At 41.8% G+C, this 24180-nt stretch overlaps 3 protein-coding genes across 7 annotated transcripts; all 3 read right to left on the minus strand.

The window, feature by feature from the left end:
* Positions 1–1657: 1657 nt before the first annotated feature.
* On the minus strand, positions 1658–4746 carry LOC133019851 (UDP-glucuronosyltransferase 2C1-like). Its single transcript, XM_061086426.1, has 4 exons — positions 4487–4746; positions 4074–4372; positions 3253–3966; positions 1658–2558 (listed from the first exon to the last, which is right to left on the minus strand). Exons 1-4 carry the CDS (start codon positions 4488–4490, stop codon positions 1974–1976), a joined length of 1602 nt encoding a protein of 533 aa, XP_060942409.1. The 5' UTR covers positions 4491–4746; the 3' UTR covers positions 1658–1973.
* A 2978-nt stretch (positions 4747–7724) lies between these two features.
* On the minus strand, positions 7725–10808 carry LOC133019848 (UDP-glucuronosyltransferase 2C1-like). The gene is made up of 4 exons (XM_061086424.1): positions 10563–10808; positions 10150–10448; positions 9322–10035; positions 7725–8625 (listed from the first exon to the last, which is right to left on the minus strand). Exons 1-4 carry the CDS (start codon positions 10609–10611, stop codon positions 8041–8043), a joined length of 1647 nt encoding a protein of 548 aa, XP_060942407.1. The 5' UTR covers positions 10612–10808; the 3' UTR covers positions 7725–8040.
* A 1647-nt stretch (positions 10809–12455) lies between these two features.
* LOC133019852 (UDP-glucuronosyltransferase 1A5-like) lies at positions 12456–20971 on the minus strand. 5 transcript variants are annotated; one of them, XM_061086428.1, is made up of 5 exons: positions 17407–17465; positions 17170–17271; positions 14589–14887; positions 13777–14490; positions 12456–13324 (listed from the first exon to the last, which is right to left on the minus strand). In XM_061086428.1, exons 3-5 carry the CDS (start codon positions 14880–14882, stop codon positions 12740–12742), a joined length of 1593 nt encoding a protein of 530 aa, XP_060942411.1. In that variant the 5' UTR covers positions 14883–14887; positions 17170–17271; positions 17407–17465; the 3' UTR covers positions 12456–12739. The 5 variants fall into 5 exon arrangements, with proteins under 5 accessions (XP_060942411.1, XP_060942412.1, XP_060942415.1 ...); XM_061086429.1 differs by having other exon boundaries at positions 17170–17202; positions 17407–17456; XM_061086432.1 differs by lacking the exons at positions 17170–17271; positions 17407–17465 and adding an exon at positions 20952–20971.
* Positions 20972–24180: the final 3209 nt, after the last annotated feature.

Consider the following 24180-nt stretch of genomic DNA (forward strand, 5'->3'; position numbering starts at 1 on the left):
TATGTACTTAAGGGATCAAATGTACAAGTTTTTAATTCAAGAAAAAGACCCATTTGGACTATGTTTGTAGATTCAGGTTCAGGATGGAGGTCTAGAGTTGCTCGTTTACATGCATCACACACCAGGAGAAGTCATACATGTTCTCACCTACTGGTAATACTCAGTTTGCAGTAGGTGAGGGCTGGGGGGGGGGCTTAGTAGAGTGTGCAGGAGGCAGGAGAGTAACATCATCAACATGCCCCCTCACTCACTGCTCTGATTACATATCAGTTCAATCCCTTTGCACTACTGAGATAAGAGCGTTGCAAGTTCACAGATGTGTGGAAGCACTTTGATAACAGATTTCTTCGTGTGTAAGAAGCATTTTATTCTTGTACTAGTGGAGGTGGAGCAAATTTACAATATTGTATTAGCCTACAACTAATGATTATTGTCGCTTAATCTGTTACTCATTCAGCCAATTGTTTAGTTTGTTAGTTTGGTCTCCTGCTGTCTCCTCCATGCTCTTGAGACTGTGCTGAGAGACACTGACAACCTTCTTGCGACTGCACGTGTGGATGTGTCATCCTGGAGGAGCTGGACTACCTGTGCAACCTGATCGGGCTGCAGCTACCGCCTCCTGCTACCAGTATTGACAAGGACACAAGCAGAAGAAGGAGCTAGTGTGATGAAGAGAGAGCAACTGTCTGTGGTCACCACATGTAGAACCTGTCCCTTTTGGAGGGTTGTCTTGCTTTTGCCTCCATTGCATCTGTTGTCACTTGCATTTGCACCAAAGCAGGTGAAATCAATTCACTATCACTTCTTCCTAAATAGAAAAATAAATATTCCTGAAGTTTAACTGACTTGTTGTTAAACTGACACGATTAGTTGTTCCCTTAATCTTTTTGAAAAGCATATTTAAGGATGACCTGCATATTGTGTGAGTCACTTTTCACTATACCATTTTTCTCCTTTCCCGTAGTCTTCTCTGGCTTCTTTGCATTTCCTGGTTACCTCAGATTTTCCCAGGACATATACAAGGGAGGGACACATTCCTTTATCTTCAAAGTAACAATGAGAACTCTCTGCTGGGTCCTAATGTCTGCCCATTGACAGCCTCTGGTGATTGGAAACTTCACACAGAGATAGAGGTGAAATAACCTTTGGCTCACAGTGACCCCAACATGTGATAGGAATTTTGTTTCAATTGTTGAATATTAGCATCAAAGTAACAGGTTGAAAAGGCTTTTCCAAGAAACAGAAGAGAAATCTGGCAAAGTGGGTCAACGTGTTAATACCACAGTTTATAAGATGGTCTGGCGGAGGAGCAGTGGTCGAGACAGTTCCTCTGTGTTTTTTGTCTCTGTTTTACTTTCTATTTGGTCTCATAGTCTAACCAGGAAACATCAGCTGTGATAATCTTGCTTTCAGCACATCAGGCATATTAAGTTTTTCTTGTTTTGTTCTATTTATATGAATGTGTGTGGTTTTGCAGAAATAGCACCTCTCATTTCGCTGTACTGCTTTCTCTAATACACTGACAATAATGTTTTTTTATTACTTTCAATTCTATTCTATTGTATTCTATTCCACCTTCAGCATTTGTTTGGGATTTGGACAGGGGAACATGAACAGGATATTTGATTCTGTAGCAATAATGACACAGAGACTTCCCTTTGAAATAATACAAATATATTAATTTTTGCCCTAATCAAAATATAATGTTAGAAAATTCATATAACAAGTGAGGTTTGTCACATCTGATTGGTTTCAGCCAAAAAATCCCCAAAACACAACAATCAGCAATGATGTATTTTTTAACCGAATATAAATCCAGGAAGAAACAGTTGATAGCTAATAGTGCTACTGGTTGTCATTTTACTTCCTATATAACAAAGACGCACAAATGAGATACCTTAGGATGCACAGTACGTTTATGTCTACAGAGATTTAGACAACCAATTCTAAAGATTTCTAAACCTTTTTGAAACTCATTCAGCTTTAGCTTTTGTCTTCCTTCTATTTCTGCAGCATAGTAACCAGAAAACAGCCACAGTAAAGAGCAGCAGTGCAGCCGCAGCAGTCAGCAACACCAACAGAACATCTAAACTGTAGTACGAGTACCAGGGCATCTTATAAGCCTCCGTACGCAGGTGTGCTGCCCCTTTGTGACGGATCACGTACTCCACCCAAAAGACAGCGTGATCCATGGGTGCTATTGCCTGATCTCTGTGCAAGCTAGACAGTCTCTGCATGTTCTGTCTGTAGCTGTCCTGCAGGAGCACTTCCTGAAGACCTTGTTCGAAACTCTGTCCATTAAGCTCGCCCAGCTCAATGATCTTGGCAGCTCCTCTCTCCTTCAAACGTAAAAGGTTGTCAAACTGGTCAAAGAACAGGGGTATGCCGACCACGGGCACCCCGTGGTAAATGGCCTCCTGGACTCCGTTGGTTCCTCCATGAGCTACAAAGACTTTGGTCTGAGGGTGACCCAGGAGGTCCCTCTGCGGCATCCAATCCATGATGAGCGTGTTGTTTCCCAAAGTGGAGGGACGCTCCCCTTTGTGTCGCCATATCACCTGATCAGTAAACGAAAAGATTCATTATCTATTTGCTGCACCTCTGTTCATGAGCAGACAGACAATACGGTAACAATAATCTGGAAGCCCATCGGCCATCAGCTGATGAAGAATTTGCCTCTGGGACCAAAGGCCAATCTATTTAGGCTTCCTGTGTAGTGAAGGGATATCAATCCCTCCATCCTCCTCAATCGACTCCATCTTCCATTATCTGTACACTGTTTAAAGGTATATCCTGGTGTGCTAAAAACTTTTAATTTAACTAATAGGGTCATTAGGAGTCATTGAGGTGACCTGAAGGACTAAACAACTCCTAACAACTTCGAGAAGTCACTAATACCTGGGAGTCCCAGCAGTCAGTTAGAACTGAAGAAGCCTGAAAGAAGGTGAAACTCAACCAAGTCCAGTTGACCTGTTCTTTAGCACTTGTATATTCCAAATATTTTCTTTCATACATCAGACTAGTCAAAACTTTTTTCCAAGCAAATCACAAACAGTGAATCTTATTGTAGCAATGTTAGGTATAGATGACATGTTGGTTTATCTCTAATAACAGCTATCTGCATGTGAATGTAGAAAGATTTTTAAAAAACAGTGAGCCGATGCATTTCAGTGTTTTTTTACTTAATCTGCTGTTGATTCATTGCTTTGTGGCACATTTCTAGCTTTTAACAATTAGATACAGGTAAGTTACCTTCTGAGGCATCTTGGCAAAGACGCTGGCGATCTCATCTGCAGCCTCTTTGGGTAAAGCGTTCACCAAGGTTCCCAGAGTCATGATGATCACACCATGCTCGCCGGCGCTCTGAACAAACTGCTCCAGGTCTGCTGGCAGAGGCTGGGCCGGTTTGCACTGGAACCCTCCGATGTAGATGACGTTCGGCATCGTGGGCCGAGGGAAGTCAAACACAAAGTCTGACCTGAACAGCCATATGTCTGCATCCTGAAGCATCGACATAATGTCACATTCACCCTCGATATATTTACTGCAGGCATCATCGTAGATTGGCCACAACAAGAATTTGTTCTGGAACAATATGATGCTGTAGAAAAACAGGTTCTTGATCCTCTGCATGAAATTCATTTTGTCGGTTAAACCCGATCCTGGCACTGGAATATAAGAGAGTGGGGAGGGGGCTATGGCAAATTGTCCGTCTCCGCCGGGGATCCAACGAACATTTAACACCAGGGGCAGTTTGAGATACTTTGCTAACAGAACCCCTGGTGCTATGGCCGGGTCAGTGAGAACAAGATCATATTGGGTGTCCCTTAATCTTTTGACCATATTTTCATCATCTACTAATTGACTAATGGCACCACACCAGATAGAATGAGCCTGAGTTATCATGGAGATGAAATCCTTTGTGATTTTGATGGAAGTTAGAATTGACGCCCCTTCTCTCAGCGCCTGAAAAAAATCGTGAGAAAATAAGTATTAATAATATAACATTAATTGTAATATGTAATTGACTAGATGACCCAGTGGGGCCCAGTACATCAACCATGATGGCATACCTTCATTTGTCCCTGCAGGTACTCATCAAAGAAGTTCTTCATACTCACATCCATTTGAATTGTAATGGATGTGTAAAGAGGAGACTCCTCTGGGATGTACCAGCTGTTGCTGCCTCGGATCACAGTGAGGCTGTGTCCTCTGGCATGAAGCTCCTCCAGCAGGAGCTTCATGTTGATCCAGTGGCTGCCGTCAATGGGGAACACCAGAATGTTCCCTCCGTGGGAAGGAGGGGGGAAGGAAATCAGACCAACGCTGAGGAGAACCAATATTCCACAGACACGAGACAGGGGCATGGTTCCTAAAATACAGGAGTGAGAAACAATTGCATTTTAATATGTGAGTTAACACAAGTTTATAAAATTAAAATTATATTACTATCAACAGCATGAACAGGTTCCTGAGATTCACTCACCCATGCTTGAGAGTGGCAGCCGTAGTTCTGCCTGCCTGCACCCTGATATTCACTCTGAAGGATTCCTTACATATTTGAGTTCAAACTCCACACCTGATTGGTCCATAACGGTAAATGAGTTACAATGCATGTGTCATACAAAGCTATGATGCTGCAGACAATGTTCTGCAGTTAACAACCAAAGTGTTAACTTCTTATTTAATAAGCCATCGTAGATTTTTCACTGACAACCTGATCATGTTGTCTGACTAGTGTGTGAAGTTGTGTGAAGTTTCATGAGTGGTTTTTCTCTGTCACATGTAAACACATGTGACCTCTTTCATAAGGTTATTGGTCCAGGTTGGGTAACTTGAGCCTTCTGGAATTTCACACATAAAATGGCAAAGGAATAGTTCACCCAAAAATGAAAATCCACTCATTCTCTACTCACCACTGTGCCGCTGGAGGTGGTGGGTGAAGTGTTTGAGTCCATAAAACACTTTTGGAGTGTCAGGAGTCAACAGTGTTGCAGCCTCATCCAATACAATTGAAGGCATTGGACCCCTTCTTCATACGTAATAAAACAACAGGAAAAAAAATAGAAACTGCCTCCATACTGCTCCTGTGGTGTCATCCAAATGTCCATAAACCAAGACATTCAAGTTTTGCCTCGAAACGTTGTCATTTGCACCATGTTTTTAGTCTTAATGTCCTCTGATGTCCTCCTCTGGAGGCATGTTCACGTTCAAATCCAAAGTGTGAACGAGACTAGATGAGAACTCAAGATAAGTACCTGTAGCATCGCTAGTTCCAATAGCATCACTAGTTCAGGTAGCATCGCTATTTCCAGTAGCATAAGCATAGCTGAAGTTGCGGCAGCAAAGTTGTCACTGATTTCGTTGCGTGGCCTTGTTGGTGAGAGCATGAAGGTGTGAGCTTGCGTGATGTGTGTGTGTTCGAACAAGGCTCAGGGCAGGAGGATAGCAGCGGACATTCAGGCTAAAACATGGAGTAAATTATGCCTTTTTGAGTTGAATTTGAACACCACAGGAGCATTTTGGAGTCAGTCAATGTTTTTTTCTGTTGTTTTTTAAGTCAGAAGAATTGATCCCCAGGTACTTCTGTTGGCAGCAACACTTTGAACCCCCCTGAAACTCCAAAAGTGTTATGTGGAGTCTAACACTTCACCCAGCCCACCATCGGCATAGTGGTGAGTAGAGAATGAGGGAATTTTCATTTTTGGGTGAACTATCCTTTTAACCCTGGAGAAAGACAGGTTTCCTGGATAAATCCTGCTTCTTGTTTTGTGCTTTCTTCACCTGCTGATTTATCTAATGCATTTTCCTGTTGCCAGATCTGACAAATATAGCTGCCAGTTGAATGTAGAGCGCAGGTTTCAGATATGAACTCTTTTGATCCTAGGAACGTCCTATAATATCACTCTGAGGATTAGTGGTGGAGGGTAAATCTTTCAAATACTTTTACTTTCATACTTGAAGTACCAACATATCACTATAAATTACTCCATCACCAGTTAAATTCCTGCACTAAAAATTTAGGGCACAAGTGTTTGAACATTACAGGAATATGTACTTAAGGGATCAAATGTACAAGTTTTTAATTCAAGAAAAAGACCCATTTGGACTATGTTTGTAGATTCAGGTTCAGGATGGAGGTCTAGAGTTGCTCGTTTACATGCATCACACACCAGGAGAAGTCATACATGTTCTCACCTATTGGTAATACTCAGTTTGCAGTAGGTGAGGGCTGGGGGGGGGCTTAGTAGAGCGTGCAGGAGGCAGGAGAGTAACATCATCAACATGCCCCCTCACTCACTGCTCTGATTACATATCAGTTCAATCCCTTTGCACTACTGAGATAAGAGCGTTGCAAGTTCACAGATCGTGTGTGGAAGCACTTTGATAACAGATTTCTTCATGTGTAAGAAGCATTTTATTCTTGTACTAGTGGAGGTGGAGCAAATTTACAATATTGTATTAGCCTGCAACTAATGATTATTGTCGCTTAATCTGTTACTCATTCAGCCAATTGTTTAGTTTGTTAGTTTGGTCTCCTGCTGTCTCCTCCATGCTCTTGAGACTGTGCTGAGAGACACTGAAAACCTTCTTGCGACTGCCCGTGTGGATGTGTCATCCTGGAGGAGCTGGACTACCTGTGCAACCTGAGCGGGCTGCAGCTACCGCCTCCTGCTACCAGTAGTGACAAGGACACAAGCAGAAGAAGGAGCTAGAGAAGAATCAGTCAGGAAGGATAAGGAGAGAGCAACTGTCTGTGGTCACCACATGTAGAACCTGTCCCTTTTCGAGAGTTGTCTTGCTTTTGCCTCCATTGCATCTGTTGTCACTTGCATTTGCACTAAAGCAGGTGAAATCAATTCACTATCACTTCTTCCTAAATAGACAAATAAATATTCCTGAAGTTTAACTGACTTGTTGTTAAACTGACACGATTAGTTGTTCCCTTAATCTTTTTGAAAAGCGAATTTAAGGATGATCTGCATATTGTGTGTCACTTTTCACTATACCTTTTTTCTCCTTTCCCGTAGTCTTCTCTGGCTTCTTTGCATTTCCTGGTTACCTCAGATTTTCCCAGGACATATACAAGGGAGGGACACATTCCTTTATCTTCAAAGTAACAATGAGAACTCTCTGCTGGGTCCTAATGTCTGCCCATTGACAGCCTCTGGTGATTGGAAACTTCACATAGAGATAGAGGTGTAATAACCTTTGGCCCACAGTGACCCCAACATGTGATAGGAATTTTGTTTCAATTGTTGAATATTAGCATCAAAGTAACAGGTTGAAAAGGCTTTTCCAAGAAACAGAAGAGAAATCTGGCAAAGTGGGTCAACGTGTTAATACCACAGTTTATAAGATGATCTGGCGGAGGAGCAGTGGTCGAGACAGTTTCTGTGTGTTGTTGTCTCTGTTTTACTTTCTATTTGGTCTCATAGTCTATTCAGGAAACATCAGCTGTGATAATCTTGCTTTCAGCACATCAGGCATATTAAGTATTTCTTGTTTTGTTCTATTTATATGAATGTGTGTGGTTTTGCAGAAATAGCACCTCTCATTTCGCTGTACTGCTTTCTCTAATACACTGACAATAATGTTTTTTTATTACTTTCAATTCTATTCTATTGTATTCTATTCCACCTTCAGCATTTGTTTGGGATTTGCACAGGGGAACATGAACAGGATATTTGATTCTGTAGCAATAATGACACAGAGACTTTCCTTTGAAATAATACAAATGTATTGATCTTTGCCCTGATCAAAATATAATGTTAGAAAATTCATATAACAAGTGAGGTTTGTCACATCTGGTTGGTTTCAGCCAAAAAATCCCCAAAACACAACAATCAGCAATGATGTATTTTTTAACCGAATATAAATCCAGGAAGAAACAGTTGATAGCTAATGGTGCTACTGGTTGTCATTTTACATCCTATATAACAAAGACGCACAAATGAGATACCTTAGGATGCACAGTACGTTTATGTCTACAGAGATTTAGTGAACCCATTCTATAAGATTTCTAAACCTTTTTGAAACTCATTCAGCTTTAGCTTTTGTCTTCCTTCTATTTCTGCAGCATAGTAACCAGAAAACAGCCACAGTAATGAACAGCAATGCAGTTGCAGCAGTCAGCAACACCAACAGAACATCTAAACTGTAGTACGAGTACCAGGGCATCTTATAAGCCTCCGTACGCAGGTGTGCTGCCCCTTTGTGACGGATCACATACTCCACCCAAAAGACAGCGTGATCCATGGGTGCTATTGCCTGATCTCTGTGCAAGCTAGACAGCCTCTGCATGTTCTGTCTGTAGCTGTCCTGCAGGAGCACTTCCTGAAGACCTTGTTCGAAACTCTGTCCATTAAGCTCGCCCAGCTCAATGATCTTGGCAGCTCCTCTCTCCTTCAAACGTAAAAGGTTGTCAAACTGGTCAAAGAACAGGGGTATGCCGACCACGGGCACACCGTGGTAAATGGCCTCCTGGACTCCGTTGGTTCCTCCATGAGCTACAAAGACTTTGGTCTGAGGGTGACCCAGGAGGTCCCTCTGCGGCATCCAGTCCACGATGAGCGTGTTGTTGCCCAAAGTGGAGGGACGCTCCCCTTTGTGTCGCCATATCACCTGATCAGTAAACAAAAAGAATCAACATTAATTTGCTGCACCTCTGTTCATGAGCAGACAGACAATACGGCAACAATAATCTGGAAGCCCATCGGCCATCATCTGATGATGAATTAGCCTCTGGGACCAAAGGCCAATCTATTAAGGCTTCCTGTGTAGTGAAGGGATATCAATCCCTCCATCCTCCTAAATTGACTCCATCTTCCATGATCTGTACACTGTTTAAAGGTATATCCAGGTGTGCTAAAAACTTTTAATTTAACTAGTTGGGTCATAAGGAGTCATTGAGGTGACCTGAAGGACTAAACAACTCCTAACAACTCCCAGAAGTCACTAATACCGGGGAGTCCCAGCAGTCAGTTAGAACTCAAGAAGCCTGAAAGAAGGTGAAACTCAACCAAGTCCAGTTGACCTGTTCTTTAGCACTTGGATATTCCAAATATTTTCTTTCACACATCAGACTAGTCAAAACTTTTTTACAAGCAAATCACAAACAGTGAATCTTATTGTAGCAATGTTAGGTATAGATGACATGTTGGTTTATCTCTAATAACAGCTATCTGCATGTGAATGTAGAAAGATTTTTAAAAAACAGTGAGCCGATGCATTTCAGTGTTTTTTTTTACTTAATCTGCTGTTGATTCATTGCTTTATGGCACATTTCCAGCTTTTAACATTTAGTAACCGGTACGTTACCTTCTGAGGCATCTTGGCAAAGGTGCTGGCGATCTCATCTGCAGCCTCTTTGGGTAAAGCGTTCACCAAGGTTCCCAGAGTCATGATGATCACACCATGCTCGCCAGCGCTCTGAACAAACTGCTCCAGGTCCGCTGGCAGAGGCTGGGCCGGTTTGCACTGGAACCCTCCGATGTAGATGACGTTCGGCATCGTGGGCCGAGGGAAGTCGAACACAAAGTCTGACCTGAACAGCCAAATGTCTGCATCCTGAAGCATCGACATAATGTCACATTCACCCTCGATATATTTACTGCAGGCATCATCGTAGATTGGCCCCAACAAGAATTTGTTCTGGAACAATATGATGCCGTAGAAAAACAGGTTCTTGATCCTCTGCATGAAATTCATTTTGTCGGTTAAACCCGATCCTGGCACTGGAATATAAGAGAGTGGGGAGGGGGCTATGGCAAACTGTCCGTCTCCGCCAGGGATCCAACGAACATTTAACACCAGGGGCAGTTTGAGATACTTTGCTAACAGAACTCCTGGTGCTATGGCCGGGTCAGTGAGAACAAGATCATATTGGGTATTCCTCAATCTTTTGACCATATTTTCATCATCTAATAATTGACTGATGGCACCATACCAGATAGAATGAGCCTGAGTTATCATGGAGATGAAATCCTTTGTGATTTTGATGGAAGTTAGAATTGACGCCCCATTTCTCAGCGCCTGAAAAAAATCGTGAGAAAATAAGTATTAATAATATAACTAATATAATTAATTGTAATATGTAATTGACTAGATGACCCAGTGGGGCCCAGTACATCAACCATGATGGCATACCTTCATTTGTCCCTGCAGGTACTCATCAAAGAAGTTCTCCATACTCACATCCATTTGAATTGTAATGGATGTGTAAAGAGGAGACTCCTCTGGGATGTACCAGCTGTTGCTGCCTCGGATCACAGTGAGGCTGTGTCCTCTGGCATGAAGCTCCTCCAGCAGCAGCTTCATGTTGATCCAGTGGCTGCCGTCAATGGGGAACACCAGAATGTTCCCTCCGTGGGAAGGAGGGGGGAAGGAAATCAGACCAACGCTGAGGAGAACCAATATTCCACAGACACGAGACAGGGGCATGGTTCCTAAAATACAGGTGTGAGAAACAATTGCATTTTAATATGTGAGTTAACACAAGTTTATAAAGTTAAAATTATATTACTATCAACAGCATGAACAGGTTCCTGAGATTCACTCACCCATGCTTGAGAGTGGCAGCCGTAGTTCTGCCTGCCTGCACCATGACATTCACTCTAAAGGATTCCTTACATATTTGAGTTCAAACTCCACACCTGATTGGTGCATAACGGTAAATGAGTTACAATGCATGTGTCATACAAAGCTATGATGCTGCAGACAATGTTCTGCAGTTAACAACCAAAGTATTAACTTCTTATTTAATATGCCATTGTAGATTTTTCACTGACAACCTGATCATGTTGTCTGACTAGTGTGTTAAGCTGTGTAAAGTTTCACAAGTGGTTTTCTCTGTCACATGTAAACACATGTGACCTCTTTCATAAGGTTGTTGGTCCAGGTTGGGTAACTTGAACCTTCTGGAATTTCACACATAACATGGCAAAGGGATAGTTCACCCAAAAATGAAAATCCACTCATTCTCTACTCACTACTGTGCTGCTGGAGCTGGTGGATGAAGTGTTTGAGTCCATAAAACACTTTTGGAGTTTCAGGAGTCAACAGTGTTGCAGCCACAGCCAATACAATTGAAGGCATTGGACCCCTTCTTCATACTAATAAAACAACGTGAAAAAAAATAGAAACTGCCTCCATACTGCTCCTGTGGTGTCATCCAAATGTCCATAAACCAAGACATTCAAGTTTCGCCTCGAAACCATGTTTTTAGTCTTAATGTCCTCTGATATCCTCCTCTGGAGGCACGTTCACGTTCAAGTCCAAAGTGTGAACGAGACTAGATGAGCGAGAACTCAAGATAAGTACCTGTAGCATCGCTAGTTCCAATAGCATCACTAGTTCAGGTAGCATCCCTAGTTCCAGTAGCATAAGGATAGCTGAAGTGACGGCGACAAGTTGTCACTGATTTAGTCGCATGGCCTTGTTGGTGAGAGCATGAAGGTGTGAGCTTGCGCGATGTGTGTGCTCTTGAACGTGGCTCAGGGCAGGAGGATAGCAGAAGACATTCAGGCTAAAACATGGAGTAAATGATGCCTTTTTGAGTTGAATTTGAACACCACAGGAGCAGTTTGGAGTCAGTCAATGTTTTTTTCTGTTGTTTTTTAAGTCAGAAGAATTGATCCCCAGGTACTTCCGTTGGCAGCAACACTTTGAACCCCCCTGAAACTCCAAAAGTGTTATGTGGAGTCTAACATTTCACCCAGCCCTCCATCGGCATTGGTGGTGGGCAGATAATGAGGGAATTTTCATTTTTGGGTGAACTATCTTTTTAACCCTGGAGAAAGACAGGTTTCCTGGATAAATCCTGCTTCTTGTTTTGTGCTTTCTTCACCTGCTGATATCTCTCATGCATGGTCCTGTTGCCAGATCTGACAAATATAGCTGCCAGTTGAATGTAGAGCGCAGGTTTCAGATGAACTCTGTTGAACCTGGGAACGTCCTCTAATATCACTCTGAGGATTAGTGGTGGATGGTAAAGTTTTCAAATCCTTTACTTTAATACTTGAAGTACCAACATTTCACTATAAGTTACTCCATCACCAGTTAAATTCCTGCACTAAAAATTAAGAGCACAAGTGTTTGAGTATTACAGGAAGATGTACTTAATGGATGAAATGTAAAAGTTTTTAATTCAAGAATCTGCTGTGATAATCTCACTTTCAGCACATCAGGCATATTAAGTATTTCTTGTTTTGTTCTTTTTTGTATGAATGTGCGTTGTTTTTCCTGAATACCACCTCTCATTTCGTTGTACTGCTTTCTCTTCTTCACTGATAAAAATAGTTTTCTATTCTTTTTTAATTATATTGTATTCAATTCCACCTTCAGCATTTGTTTGGGATTTGCACTGGGGAACATGAACAGGATATTTGATTCTGTAGCAATAATGACACGGACACTTTCCTTTGGAAGAATACAAATATATTGATCTTTGCCCTGATCAAAATATAATGTTAGACAATTCATATAACAAGTTAGGTTTGTCACATCTGAATTGGTTTTAGCCCAAAAATCCCAAATACACAACAATTAGCAATGATGTATTTTTTAACCAAGTATAAATCCATGAAGAAACAGTTGATAGCTAATGGTGCTACTGGTTGTCATTTTGCTTCCTATATTACAAAGACACACAAATGAGATACCTTAGGATGCACAGTATGTTTATGTCTACAGAGCTTTAGAGAACCCAGTCTATTAGATTTATAAACCTTTTTGAAACTCATTCAGCTTTAGCTTTTGTCTTCCTTCTACTTCTGCAGCATAGGAACCGGAAAACAGCCACAGTAATGAACAGCAGTGCAGTTGCAGCAGTCAGCAACACCAACAGAACATCTAAACTATAGTACGAGTACCAGGGCATCTTATAAGCCTCTGTACGCAGGTGTGCTGCCCCTTTGTGACGGATCACATACTCCACCCAGAAGATAGCGTGATCCATGGGTGCTATTGCCTGATCTCTGTGCAAGCTAGACAGTCGTTGCATGTTCTGTCTGTAGCTGTCCTGCAGGAGCACTTCCTGAAGACCTTGTTCAAAACTCTGTCCATTAAGTTCACCCAGCTGAATGATCTTGGCAGCTCCTCTCTCCTGCAAACGTACAAGGTTGTCAAACTGGTCAAGGAACAGGGGTATGCCGACCACAGGCACACCGTGGTAAATGGCCTCCTGGAGTCCGTTTGTTCCTCCATGAGCTACAAAGACTTTGGTCTGAGGGTGGCCCAGGAGGTCCCTCTGCGGCATCCAGTCCACGATGAGCGTGTTGTTTCCCAAAGTGGAGGGACGCTCCCCTTTGTGTCGCCATATCACCTGATCAGTAAACGAAAAGATTCAATATCAATTTGCTGGATTGTTTACCTGCAGGCAGCCTAAGCCTGCTCAAACATGATCGGTCAAAAAAGAAACGGAAGCCGGAAGTCCCTCGTCTACAGATTCCACATATTCACAAGCAGCATCTGTTTTCAGTGATTACAGCAACACTATGGTGTTTCCACAGCTGCAGCCTGAGGTACACAAGATACTCAAATATGGCAAATATAATAGAAGAACCAGTTATCTGCTAACATCAATAAATGTTATCATAAATCAATAGATCACTCCCTCTGTTTTCCATACCCTTTATTATGATTCATTAGAGGCCCAACAGCCTACTAAGGCAATATATTAGTTTTTCTTTTTTACCTAATCTCTGTTGATTAATTGCTGCAATTAAATATCTCAAGGTCTCTCTGGCTTTTAACAATGAGTAATGAGTATGTTACCTTCTGAGGCATCTTGGCAAAGGCGCTGGCGATCTCATCTGCAGCCTCTTTGGGCAAAGCCTCAATCATAGTTCCCAGACTCATGATGATCACACCATGCTCCCCAGCGCTCTGAACGAACTGCTCCAGGTCCGCTGGCAGAGGCTGGGCCGGTTTGCACTGGAACCCTCCGATGTAGATGACGTTCGGCATCGTGGGCCGAGGGAAGTCGAACACAAAGTCTGACCTGAACAGCCATATGTCTGCATCCTGAAGCATCGAGATGAAGTCACATTCCCCCTCAATATATTTACTGCAGGCATCATCGTAGATTGGCCAGACCATGAATTTGTGCTGGAACAATATGATGCCGTAGAATAACAGGTTCTTGATCCTCTGCATGAAATTCATTTTGTCGGTTAAACCCGATCCTGGCACTGGAATATAAGAGAGTGGGGAGGGGGCTATGGCAAATTGTCCGTCTCCGCTGGGGATCCAACGAACATGTAGCACCAGTGGAAGTTTGAGATACTTTGCTAACATAACCCCTGGTGGTACGGCCGGGTCAGTGAGAACAAGATCAAATTGGGTGTCCCTTAATCTTTTGACCATGTTTTCATCATCTAACATTTGAATGAGGGCATCAGAGCACATAGAATGAGCTTTGAATATCATGGAGAGGAAATCCTTTGTGATTTTGAAAGAAGTTAGGAATGACGCCCCTTCTCTCAGCGCCTAAAAAAAAGGATAAGAAAATCCAATTAATATGAATTCTAATCATTTATTGACTAGATGACCCAGTGGGGCCCAGTACATCAACCATGATGGCATACCTTCATTTGTTCCTGCAGGTACACTTCAAAGAAGTTCTCCATACCCTCATCCAATTTAACTGTAATGGAGGTGTAAAGAGGAGACTCCTCTTGGATGTGCCAGCTGGTGCTGCCCCGGATCACAGTGAGGCTGTGTCCTCTGGCATGAAGCTCCTCCAGCAGCAGCTTCATGTTGAGCCAGGAGCTGCCGTCAATGGGGAACACCAGAATGTTCCCTCCGTGGCAAGGAGGGGGGAAGGAAATCAGACCAACGCTGAGGAGAACCAATATTCCACAGACACGAGACAGGGGCATGGTTCCTAAAATACAGGAGTGAGAAAAAATTGCATTTTAACTTGAGTTTTCAAAGAAAATTCTCACATTATAATACGACCTGCAGCATGAACATATTCCTGAAGTTCACACCAAATGCTTTAAAAGTGGCAGCTGTAGTTCAGCCTGCCTGCAGACTGACATTCTCTCTTGTGGATTCCTTACGTATTTGAGTTCAAACTCTTTTGACCTCTTTTACGAGGTTATTAGTCATTTTTGGGTAACCTCAAGCAGCCAGAATTTCACACATACCACAATAAACCTGGAAAAAGATAAATCCTGCTTTTCGTTTTGTGCTGCTGTGAGTTTCTCCACATTTTATAACATGCTGATTTCCTCTACTCCAGGTTCCTGTTGCCAGATCTTCCAAATATAGCTGCCGTTTGAAGGTAGGAAGTTAAATCTTCACTCTGAGGATTAGTGGTAGAGGGTAAAGCTTTCAAGTCCTTTACTTTCATACTTGAAGTACCAACATTTCACTATCAATTCCACCATCCCCAGTTAAAATAAAGTTAAGTACATTGTTTGAACATTACAGGAAGATGTCATTAAAGTTTTTAATTCAAGAAAAAGACCCATTTGAACAATGTTTGTAGATTCAGGTGCAGCTTGGAGGTCTAGAGTTGCTCTTTCTCATGAATCACACACCAGGAGAAGTCAGACATCTTCTCACCTACTGAGAGTCACCTCATCAACGTGCCCCCTTGCTCTCTCTCTGAACTCTCCTGACTGCTCTGACCACATATCAGCTCAACCCCTTTGCACTAGTGAGATAACAGCGTTGCAAGATCACACACGACCACGCCCACTCCACAAACACACACACTTTCTCTCTCTCTCTCTCTCTCTCTCTCTCTCTCTCTCTTAGAGCAATGTTACCTCAGAGTTTACTGAGCTCATCGCAGCTCTTCATCAGCTCACTAAAAAAAAAGGATGTGTCAGAAACTTTGAATACTTTAATTCTATCGGAATAAAACACGTTTCAATCAATCAATCAATCAAATTTTATTTGTATAGCCCATATTCATAAATCACAATTTGTCTCTTAGGGCTTTAACATGGTGAGACATCCTCTGTCCTTAACCCTCAACAAGAGTAAGGAAAAACTACTAAAACCCTTTTAACAGGTAAAATTACTTAGAAACCTCAGAGAGACACATGTGAGGATCCCTCTCCCAGGACAGACAGAAGTGCAATAGATGTCAAGTGTAGGAAAACATCATCAGGATTAAAGTTTTTAGCAGCATCGATGAGGGTTTACATTTTTGAAGGATAACTTCAATACAGTATGTCAAGCCGTCCTGCTGCAATCATAGTCTCTGGTCAGTAGCCAGCAAGATCACGATCCATTTATGAGTCTGCATAAATACAATCTGCCTTTACAATATCAAATGGGTTATTTCTGTGGCAGTCTGTCACAAGCCATTTTCATTTGTCAGCAGGGGTCTGGTTTACATTTAACCAGACTTCATATTGTTTGTTTCACCTCTGGTGCAGCTGCGTCTTCTGAAGCTCATGTGAAGCAGGAGGTCTCTGCACAATTTAAATGTTCTTAACTGTGTGAATTCTCCACTGATTTTCAAGCCGTTCGCTTTGTTACAAACGTCAGTTGTGTGTTTATGTCACAGAATGCTTGGTAACATTAAAAATGAAGGATTTCATACATACAATACGTGATCTGTTGTCAATGGTAATGTAGTAATATTTCTATAATATTTAAGATTCAGTTACCCAAAACCATAAAGTTCTAAGTGCATTATATTTTCTTACTGCATGTAAAAAGGCTGCCACAGTGCATTTGGGAATTACATAGTCTTAATTCATTGAAAAACTAAATCTAAATCTAATCGGCATATTATTTGCTTTAGATCGGTAATGGGTGCTGCTTCCGTACTGCTGCCTATATATATATACACAGTACAATCGGCCTCCAGGAATTGCTCTTGAGAAATGTCTCTGTCTCTGTCTCTTTGACATGTTTGGTGTAATCCTGGGTGAACTAACTCACCCAGGACTCACTGTTTACTTAGGATAAAAAGTTCTCCACCTCATATTATCGTGTCTGCTCTGGGCCTCAGGCTGTAAAACTGGGCTGTGCTTGTTATTCAACTGCTTCTGCTCATGTAAACAACAAAGTCTGTAAAACATTATAACTCTGATGAAAGTGAATGAATGTTAATAGAATAAATTCATTATGATTATTCACTGGTTGATGGAATGGAATGTAAATCATGGCGTGAAATTACATTACAAAGTGTTTGTCACTTACCAGTAGCTCCTTACTGGCCTCCACCTGGGAAATCTGTTGGAAGTGTTTATGTATATATCTTATAAGGGTAATGCCACTAAGCCAGTAAATCAGCTGCAGGTCCTGAGAAGCAGAAACTCTTTTATACCAGTGTTACAACTAGCAGCACAGATTTAGTTTAGCGAACAATGAGGGTATCTACACTGTCTCTGATATTTAAAATGACCTGAATAACGTGTGTGTCAGTTTTCATAATACCCTTTCTTCCTTTCCCGGAGTCCTCCCTGGCTTCTTTGCATTTCCTGGTTTCCTCAGATTCTCTCCGGGTAAAAACAATGCATGGCCTCATTCCTTCACTTACAAAAGAACACTAAGCACATTCTGCTGGGTCCTAATGCCTGCTCATTTACAGCCTCTGGTGATTAGAAACTTAATTTAGAGATAGAGGGGTAATAACCTCTGGCCCGCAGTGACCTCCAACATGTGATAGGAAGGTTGTACCGAGGAGGGATTGTTGAGTATTAGCATCACAGAAACAGGTTGAAATGATTATTCCAAGAAAAAGATGAGAAATCAGGCAAAGTGGGTCAACGTGTTAATACCGTAGAGTATGAGAGGATCTGGCAGAGGAGCAGTGTTCAAGAACAGTTCTTGTGAATTGTTGATAGACACTAGAAACACACAGACAGAGAATGTAGAAAGTCAAAAAACTGTATAAACAGTAGACGTCCATATGCCAGGTGAGTCTACATACCCCTTAAAACACTCCTCCACCAGCCTTGTCACACCCAGTTTGAATTACTCTTCCCCACCTCTTCCATGCTAATTACATTAGGTTTTTCCAAGACTCCGTGGAAAATCTATTTCACCACAGCGTACTAAAAATAAAGGATTTCCCCTTGTATCATATAAAAACGTGCAGGAGGATGGAGGAGGAAACCGTGTCTCAGGCAAAGGTCAAATATCTTCCTCAGCAGGAGCTCAAGAAAAAATCTTATGACTCAGACACCAAGAAGAAATAGCTGTAATTTATTTCCACACCCATGATAAGAATTATCACTTTACTGGAGCTGATTGAGGGAAAGCTCTGCACAGGATGTTTGGGTGATATGAGGTAACTTGACGGATGCCAATTACACTTTAAAAGTATAAATGAATAGCTCAGAACCGCTTTGTGTGCACTGGTGTTTAACTTGCCCCCCCACGGCGTTTAGCGGACATCACAGGAAACTGCTCCCCATCAGGTGATTCCTGCTTCACTGGAGTCGATTCCCTTTCCAGCGACACGTCGGAAGGCAACACACCTTGTGCACCAGATTATAATCGATGACACAGTATGTTTGACAGACTCTCATCAGCATCTGTTGAATAATTCGCGTGGAATTACGACTTAATTAACGGTGAAAGGTAAACAATCAAAAAAGCATTAACACAGAAAACCTGCACAGCCAGTCTGCAGGAGTCACATGTCTTATGCAACAGCCTGAGTCTGCATAAATACAATCTGCCTTTACAATATCAAATGGGTTATTTCTGGGGCAGTCTGCACAAGCCATTTTCATTTGTCAGCAGGGGTCTGGACAGGATCATGGCCGTGTGGAAACTCTGTCTGACTCATGCACCAAGGGTCCCTGCAGCCGTGCACACGATGAATGGGAAGGTTCAAAACCAAACAGTGCTCGGATTATAAGAGCAGATGGACAAATAAATGAGGAGAAAGAAATCCGTCACCGGGAGTTTGTTTATTCAGTGACTTGCCGTTTAGCGTTAAAGTTTTCTTTTCCATCTTTTGACAGCATTACTAAACAAATTGAAGTTGTGTTGTGTCGAATGATATTTTTTGAATCAACGATTACGTTCGCGTGTCACATCGATTTGTCCAGGAACTGTAGAGAGAAATTTACCCCTTTGGGCTGGATCACCTTCACATCAGGAGGAGATTCAGCCTAAATGATCCAACTTCCAAAGATGGTAAAGAAGGGAGAGCCAATTCCGCAGAAATCTGATAGTCTGAGAGAAGCAAAGGTTCACGGAAGTTTCACAGAGGGTGAGGGAAACTCTTTGGCAACAGCAGGTGGAAAAATGTGCAGCTTAAACTTTATGAAACAATTAACACTGTCTGAGCTCCTGGTTGAGTTTAAAGGGAAGATTTGGATTGTGGTTAGGTGAAGGACAAGGTGTGTGTGTGTATGTGTGTGTGTGTGTGTGTGTGTGTGTGTGTGTGTGTGTGTGTGTGTGTGTGTGTGTGGTGTGTCTTCTCTGTTCCCGGGGGTGGAGATGCTGATGACTATGATCTCAGTGTGTTGTATCCGGATCAGGCAGCTGACAGATAAAGACGATAAAAAACCAAAAGATATTAAAGAAACACCCTGATGAAGTTTCCATCTCTCGTGTGCCAACCTGCTCCAGGAAGAAACCTCCTGCACATTCACCCTCAATGTTTCAGAGACGGACGGCTTTAAAATCAGAAGTACAGAGTGACTTTGGTTTTGTTACCGATACAAGGAGGGCCTATAGTTTGTTATTCACGTGTACCCATGAAAGTAAAGACAAGCAAACTGACCTCTAATTTCGCTCCAGTCTGAATTACAGGACAGATGAGTTCTGTGAGATGATGAACAGCCGATTACAGACTCCATCCAAGCTTTTGATTCGTCCTCTCTTTGTTTTAGTTGCGGTTTTAATTACACCTCACAGGAGAAGTTACTGAAGAACCTGTTTTATGATGGAAACACTTTGGATCATCCCACATTAGCACAAAGATACGATGACATCATGCAGGTCATACACAAACAGACCGTTTATAAACCGTCATGAATTTGTTGTATGACACAAACCCTGATGACAAGAAATATAAATGTAATCAGAGCCATACCTGCATTGTAGGTTATATAAAATAATCACCCCTCAAATAGACACAATTATTTTGTAAATGCCAACATTTTTTAGAACTATTATTTATGCCTTTTTCCAGTTTGCCTGAATTATTGGAAAATAAAGCCGTCAAGGGATGAATGGATAAATGTCATTGTTGGATTTTCATAGTTGCGTAGATTTGGTTTAAAATGACTCGTTCAGTATTCTGCCTGTCTGGAGCGGCCTGTCTTCCTGTGGTGATGCTGGTTGCAGCTTTCTTTCTGAAAGTGAGCTGCAGTAATTGAGGCTTGACGAGTTGAGACCTGCTGCTGAACCCTGACGCTGCTCCACAGAGAAGCTCCAGCCACGAACTACAGAATCAATTGCTGTTGCTGTAGTTTAGAAGGCGCCTGTGATCGACAACTATACCAAAAAAGGTCCGTCATTCAAATTCGCATCTGTATTATCACAGAATTCTAAAGTAGCTCCAATCAAAACATAATAAATGCAACAAAATGCATGTTCACAAATTACTCCTGAGCGATTTTCACGTCTCTGCAAAGCACTGAAAGGAAAAGAAATCTAAAAAAAACCTGCATGACACTTTGGAAAATTAAATTGATTCCATGCAAACACATGCAGAAAACATTAGTGTGGCTCTTTAACCTGCTCTGATGTCAGGCAGCTTTTTAATGATGACATGAACTTTCTAAAACCTAAATAACCATCTTCCTTTCTCATATTTCCAACACGACTTGCCAGAGAATCCTCACACGATTCCCAACTTTCAGTCATTATTTATTATCTCAGGCAGATAAACTTGATTAGAGAATTTGAAACCATTACAGAGAAGACCTCATATTGCAGAAGGTGTTCTGAGTATTACTGTAATAAACAGATGTTTATTAAAACCGAAAACCTCAAAATTTCCCAACACAAATTCTTACCAGGAGCTCAGATTTCTTCTCGTCGGCTGACCAGTAACTGAAGACCAGTAAAAACAAACCTGCCTCTCCCAGTCAACAAGCTATGGTGCAATCCATCATAGAGTCCTGACACACACATCCACAACCAACCAACACAACCATGACAAATATAAACAAGTGTGAACAGTGTGGCCTTTCGGACTGTTTCCACGGGGACCCCACGCAGTAATGGAGCGTGTTGCATCATTTACAGTATTGTGTAAAGTGTGGAGGTTACAGAGCAGGAGCCGCGTCACTTTCACTTTCACGATTAATGAGTCTGAAATATGTTTCACCTGAAGACGAGCCACAGAAAGGCCACAAAACCAAAACACCTCGAGGAATATTATCAACACTAAACATCCTCTGCGTTCACAGGATGAATCTGAAGCTCAGCAGTTTGTAACCTCGGCTTTGCTTTCTGCTCCGTCGAGTCCAGTCAATCATCTGGGAGAGATCAAATCTCCTCAAGGTTTATGATTTCATCGCATTTCGCCATCTTCATCACCGGCTCACCGGCCTTCGCACGTGTGCACACGAATGCTAAGGGTCGTCACACGTGTGTAAGCAGTCGGTATTTTTCCACGCATAACCTCCAATTTGTCTTCCACTCTGGACATGGAGAACGTCAGTGTAGCTCTGACAGCTCCCTGGAGAGGCCATGCAAACGCACGCCTGTATGGTGCACACACACACGCACACACATACATACACACCAGTCGGTTTGAAGATCAGGCCGATTGATCGATATCTGATGCATCGCCAGGACTGATTGGATTATTTGCTTTTGTTAAAACGCAGGTTGGACAGTGGCTCTGGTCGTAGGTTCAGGTCACGGGCACGGGAGAAGGTCGGACCCTCTGAGAGAGTTGTGTTATGTTGTTTGTATGACGTTGCCTATGAAAACACATGATATAAGAGAGTAATTAAAGTTAAAACTCTTTGTTGTTACTGGCCAACGTCTGTCGAACAACATCCGCAGTGCAGACACAGGACACAGATCACACCAGAGGGATTTCATCTGGGACAGAAGTGGAAGAACTGTCCGAGGAGAGGGAAGAACCAGTGAAGTGGCCCAGCTGGCTGCCAGTGGGACCCCTGATACCGGACCAACCAATTAGGATCCAAGGGCTGAGGTAAATGTGATCGAATTATTACACAGGTACATTCAACGGATTATAACAGCTCTAATGATGCAGGTATAAAGATTTAAATATAAAATATGCAGTAAACACCATGTTTTGGGGTAAGAGTCAACTCAACCTCTGAATCAGAGCAAACAGAAACAAGTTGCAGATTAAAATAGGTGAAATGCTCAAAGTATGACATTGTTTGACAGTGATTTCGACCCTGATTCATGAGAAAAGTCCTGTTTTCTAATGTGTTAAAGAAATACATAGAAAATGATCAGAATTAATGTTATTTAGTAATTAGGAAAAAAGACAGCATTAGAAAATACAAGGATCTGAGTGAATATTTACACAAAACCTGTACTACAAGATGTAGAGTTAAAGAACAGCAGGTAAATGGTCTGTAATCTTCTTTTGTGAGATCAGATCTGAAAAATTGAAGTCCGGTGACAAATCTAAGAGGAAGAAGATCTAAAAACTGACAAACTAAATAAGGGTGGACCAGTGAATTTGCTTTGAAGTCTTGAGGAGTCAAAAGTTCACAAAACAGCCAAATAAACTAGAGTGGACTGGACAACCAGCTCCCACTTAGCCCATTCAGAAGAAAGCGCTCCAAGCAGGTCTCGTTGCTGGCGTACAAAGAGCCCGGGCGGGAAGAGGAAAGTGCAAGTCTGCCGTGCGTCATCCCACACGGGAATAACTTTCACTCTCTAAAACTCCACTTTTGTTTAAACCACTTTAATCACTTTACAAAAAATGTCGGAGTCCAAAATTTGAAACTCTGCAGCGCTCCAGCTGTCAAAGCTCATCAGAGCCTAAACTTTACATTATGCAACGTACTCATCAGTGAGCTGTGTTGCTTTGTTGTACTCTATTGACAACAGTGTGTGCAGTGTTTTCTCTCAACTGTTTTGGATGTTGAGGATCGTTGTCCTCGAATAACACTCTTTTTAAATGTATTGCATAAGCTGTGTGTGTGTGTGTGTGTGTGTGTGTGTGTGTGTGTGTGTGTGTGTGTGTGTGTGTGTGTGTGTGTGTGTGTGTGTGTGTGTGTGTGTGTGTGTGTGTGTGTGTGTGTGTGTGAGTGTGTATGTCAGTGGGTTTTTATGACCTAACAGATCAGTCTGTACAGAGTGCGACCTGGAGTATGTGGGGGGGGAAACGATAACAGATATCCACTTCCTCTGCCTACAGCCTGAAGAAAGACTTTGTATTTTATTTATTGTAAAAGAACCATAATATACTTTCACTAAATACAAACACGATGAGATTTTAAAAAACTTTAAACAGCTGTTAAGGACACAGACTAAACAAGGCAAGCGATGACCCGTGTGAATGGGAATTTGTGGAAGAATTTGGCTAAAGATTTGTATGAATGTGTTTACGAGTGTTTGGTGTGAACCAAGCCTGTGTTCTGCATGAGGTCATGTTAAACATGACGGTGAATTCCGGAGGACGTAGCTGGAAAAACAAGCACACACACACACACACACACACTCACACACACACACACACTCACACACACACACACACACACACACACACACACACACACACACACACAACCACCTATAGTCAAGGCAAAGTAGCCCATTTTGGAGCCAAAAATAGAAGTAATTGTAAAATAAGCATAGATTATTTCTATGAGGTGTCCAGAACAACATACTAAAATTCCTAAGAAATCCTAGTTGAGGAAATATGTTTAATTCTCATCAATGTGTGCCAATAAGGCCCGGCAACAATACACCCCAAAAAGACTATTTTTTTCCTTTACTCCTATCAAAATGAAACTTTACACAATGAAAGTAGCCATGAAACGTAACATTTTTTGTATTACTAGTTTCGTAGAAAATGAATTTATGTATGTATTTGTAATACATATGAATGGTGTTTGCTTATGCAAATTAGGACATATTCAATAAGTGTTGAGCTCATGTGCTTGTCAAATTAATTTCAAAAGAAACTTGTTATACAAAAAATTGTACGTTTCATGGCTACATTCATTGTGTAAAGTTTTATTTTGATTGGAGTAAAGGAAAAAAAATAGTCTTTTTGGGGTGTATTGTTGCCGGGCCTTATTG

Source organism: Limanda limanda, chromosome 14, assembly GCF_963576545.1.
Source record: "Limanda limanda chromosome 14, fLimLim1.1, whole genome shotgun sequence".
Taxonomy (NCBI): domain Eukaryota; kingdom Metazoa; phylum Chordata; class Actinopteri; order Pleuronectiformes; family Pleuronectidae; genus Limanda; species Limanda limanda.